Raw genomic sequence first — 4,030 nt, 5'->3', positions numbered from 1 at the left:
TTTTTTGGAATTAGTTCAGTTTTATTCTCAGGATTTAAAAAAAATATTGAGAAACTAACTTCTCCTTTTTTTCTGAGAAATATTTTCTGGGACATCAAAAAATGTAAATAAGTTTTATTCAAATTGTAAAAACTGTCAAAAATATATTACTTCGTTGGGGAAAAGGTCGTGTTTTTACCGATCTTTCATAACTTATGTGTAGTAGTCATATAATGCTTGGAGACGGCTTGAATGGGTAATGAAGAAAAACTTTAATATAACTTTAACATAACAGCAAATGTACAACGTTTCGACAAGGTTTTGTCATCATCAGGTCATATGTCAAATTATCAATAATCTGTGAATTTCTCAATATTATTTAATATTCTTCTTCATGTGACCTGGACGAAAAATAAATGTTGCATTTGGTCCTATACACGTTAGAAACAATCACCATACTTGAATGAATTTCCCTGAGTAATATGCCCTCCCCACCCCCCACTACGCTAAAGAACTAGTAACAAACAAACATAAGTAATAATTTTCATAGCGTTTGCAATCGGATTGGTTTGAATTTCGCGCAAAGCTACAACGAGGGCTATCCGCGCTAGCCGTCCCTAATTTAGCAGCGTAAGACTACAGAGAAGGCAGCTAGTCATCACAACCCACCGCCAACTCTTGGGCTACTCTTTTACCAACGAATAGTGGGATTGACCGTCACATTATAACGCCCCCACGGCTGAAAGGGCGAGCATGTTTGATGTGACAGGTATTCGAACCTGCAGATTGCGAGTCGAGCGCCTTAATCACCTGGCCATGCCGGACCCACATGTGTAGGAGAAGTACGTTTCGAATAATAGCGGGCGTTTTTATGTATTTCGCTAACAGTGCTGTAACTAGAAAAAAAACAGCTGATTGACTTGAATATCGAGACTTAATAAACAAAGCGACGTTTTTCAGTCTCGGTCGATTTGTGGAGGGGGGGGGACAATAAAAAACTTTTAGGGCAGATATTAAATAGTATGACATTCTGATCTTGGCAAAAAGGACAGAAACTGCCTTGACTCTAGTCCAACTGACAACCTTAAGGTTCATTTCTTTACTTAACATTTTTAATCAGGAAAAAACCGACAAATGTTTTCTACTGAATTTCTAGCCACCCACTTGTATACAAACAATGAAGATAATTAAATAAGCTAAGTATAGTTCGTGGGACTAACACATTTTTTGAGCCCTGAACGTACACTGAAAGCAGAACTAATTATGTGTAAAACTTTTTCAGTATTTATTCAAATTGGGGATAAAAACTATGCATAAGCAGACGATAAATTAAAGGAAGAAATGAAAACCTGTATAATTGTTTCAAAGTTAACATTTCTACAAAAGAGTCCTTGCCATATTATTGAGACTCTTAGTCTTTTAGATATTACCAACCGTATAAAATATTGTTGGGGGCCTTGCCATATTATTAAGACTCTCAGTCTTTTAGTCATTACCAACCGTATAAATTATTGTTGGGTGGCCTTGCCATATTATTAAGACTGTCAGTCTTTCAGTCATTACCAACCGTATAAAATATTGTTGAGGTCCTTGCCATATTATTAAAACTCTCAGTCTTTTAGTCATTACCAACCGTATAAAATATTGTTGAGGTCCTTGCCATATTATTAAGACTCTCAGTCTTTTTCATATTACCAAGTGCATAAAATATTGTTGGCGTCCTTGCCATATTATTAAGACTCTCAGTCTTTTGGGCATTACCAACTGTATAAAATATTGTTGGTAAAGTTTAAACCACCGACTATGTTATGTTTATATCTTTAACATTTTTTTGTCTTTTAAATTGGATGATGGAAAGAACAGCAACGTACAACTGTAGATTTACGAAACAGATGAACAAAAATTTAAACGAATCAACCTGTTTCTCAACGATTAGTGTACTTTGTTGATAGCTGAAACCTCGGAAGGAAGGAAGAACGTAAAAATTTCAGTGCAGCTGTGAAACATTCAACTTAATGTTTCTGTTTATTTATGTAAATAATACTTATTTCATTAAATAGAATAAGAAAAATGATATATGTTTCTGTGTTTTCTCATATATAGCATTAATTAAAAAGATAATCAGTTCTAAACTTGGGTATTCTGAATTTTGTTGCAGGGGATTTTAATCATGTACGATGTAACGAACATGGATTCGTTTAACCACCTTTCTTATTGGCTTCGAAATGTAGAGGAGGTGAGTGAATTGAATTTCGTTTACTGTAGAGCAATATTAGATACTAAGTGTACCAGTGGCAGCATTGAGATATTGGAAAGCTGGGATTTCAGTGTGGAACAAAGTTATAAGTGCTAAACAAATCATCTGTGACTCCGTGCCTCACATCTGCGGAAAACACGCCACTATCTTAATATATACAAATCATCCTTAGATAGTGCGATTATATCTCTGGAAAACAAACTAGTGGTGCCCTTTCATCGTGGCAAGTTGTCTTCGAGTTCACTGTAGGAATGTAGCTAACAATGTCCAAACTTCGTAAAATAATAATAATATGTATAGATAGATACAAGAGATAGAAAGATAATTGTGTAACCAAAGTAAGGTAGTGTCGTTTAGTTTGTTTGTTTTAGCTCAAAGCCTCATAATAAGCTGTCTACGCTTTGTCTACCACGGGGAATCGAGCCCTCGATTTTAGCGTTGTAAGTCCGTAAGTTTACCGCTGATCCACTGAGGAACAAGTCATAGGAAAATGCATTAGAATTAAGTCTTTTTTTTTTATCTTGATAAGATGTCACAGCATTTTTCGAGGAAGTATATCCCTATAGCGATATTGTTAAAAATGTAAGTTCAAATGATACCATCTTAAGAAGAAGAAAGTCTTCAATGTTCTTCATGGAAGTAAAAGCTCGCAAAGTATAGCATTTAAAACAACAACAGGCTCCGACACCGCATCGAAACAGATTAAGGATATTATTGCGAAAGAGAACCTTCTGATAAAAAAAATCTATTGAGATTACAGTTGATATATTTTCTAACACCATTAAGAAGATAATAAAGAAATATTTAAATTTGATGAATATTCACGAGTTTCCAGCTATACCTCCAAATCAATTGCCGTTTTAATGAGATGGACGACCAAAGAAACTGGAATCACGACAATACCGTTCGATCACGTACCTTTCAAATCCTTCAATACAACTCAAATAAATTTTCGTGTTTTTGGTTTGCTGAAACGAATTGTTTGAGGTCGACGTTTGCGCACAGTGGAGGGTCCGTGAAAAGTTTCTCAAGATGTGGTGTCTAAATAAGGTCAATTCTTGCCGTTCTCCTCAGAAAGTTGTTATAATGGAATATGCATAGTCAGGCTATAGTGCACAATCATGTCCATCAGATAAAGCACGATCATCGATTGAGAAAATAAATCAAAGACAGATTTGGTAATACTTATCGATGTCACGATATATGTTTTTATAATTTCTACTGCCTTCAGAATAACGTTATGAGCAATAAGTTCTGAAATCGATAGAAATGTAAAATAAACTCTACATTATAAACATTAGACTGTACGATTTAACCTAAACACTTTTATACATTTTGTTTAATAAGTCTCTTCTATAATATTAAAAAATATTTTTGGTATATCCTAAATATATATATGTATCTAAATATATACATATTTATAGCGAGAGAGAAATAAATCACCGTAATAAAGATTCAGTGAGTATTAATATTTGCAGTTTTAAATCTCAACAGCAGGTCAGAGGTCCTTTTGGATCCAAATATTATTGTACCGACTGACCAGATCAAAACATTAACCAATAGGCAGTACCTGACTTTCAAGCGTTAAGATAATAAAAACTGGAAAACACTTTAACTATAGTTTACATTCTATTTTTTATATCATAGCTTTTTAGACAAACAAAATCAAGGCTTGGATAACACTTGTACTCAGTTTTTAAACTAGGATAGTAAACAGTGATAATTATTAATATATTCAAAATTTCTGAATATATATATATATCTTCAACTTCATTTTGGTTCTTCACGTAATTA

The 4,030-nt window shown here is 33.8% G+C and overlaps 1 protein-coding gene across 1 annotated transcript in view; it reads left to right on the top strand.

Annotated features, from left to right (window-relative positions):
• Positions 1-2,064: 2,064 nt before the first annotated feature.
• The window catches only part of LOC106473591 (ras-related protein Rab-8A-like), an 8,020-nt gene continuing 6,054 nt past the window's right edge, over positions 2,065-4,030 (top strand). Inside the window, exon 1 of the mRNA XM_013934278.2 lies at positions 2,065-2,215. Within this exon, the coding sequence (XP_013789732.1) occupies positions 2,150-2,215 (66 nt within the window). The 5' untranslated portion in view covers positions 2,065-2,149. The remainder of the gene's footprint in view (positions 2,216-4,030) is intronic.

This window comes from Limulus polyphemus, unplaced genomic scaffold (assembly GCF_000517525.1).
Source record: "Limulus polyphemus unplaced genomic scaffold, Limulus_polyphemus-2.1.2 Scaffold131, whole genome shotgun sequence".
In the NCBI taxonomy this organism is placed as follows: domain Eukaryota; kingdom Metazoa; phylum Arthropoda; class Merostomata; order Xiphosura; family Limulidae; genus Limulus; species Limulus polyphemus.
This window is presented reverse-complemented; position numbering and strand designations above follow the sequence as displayed.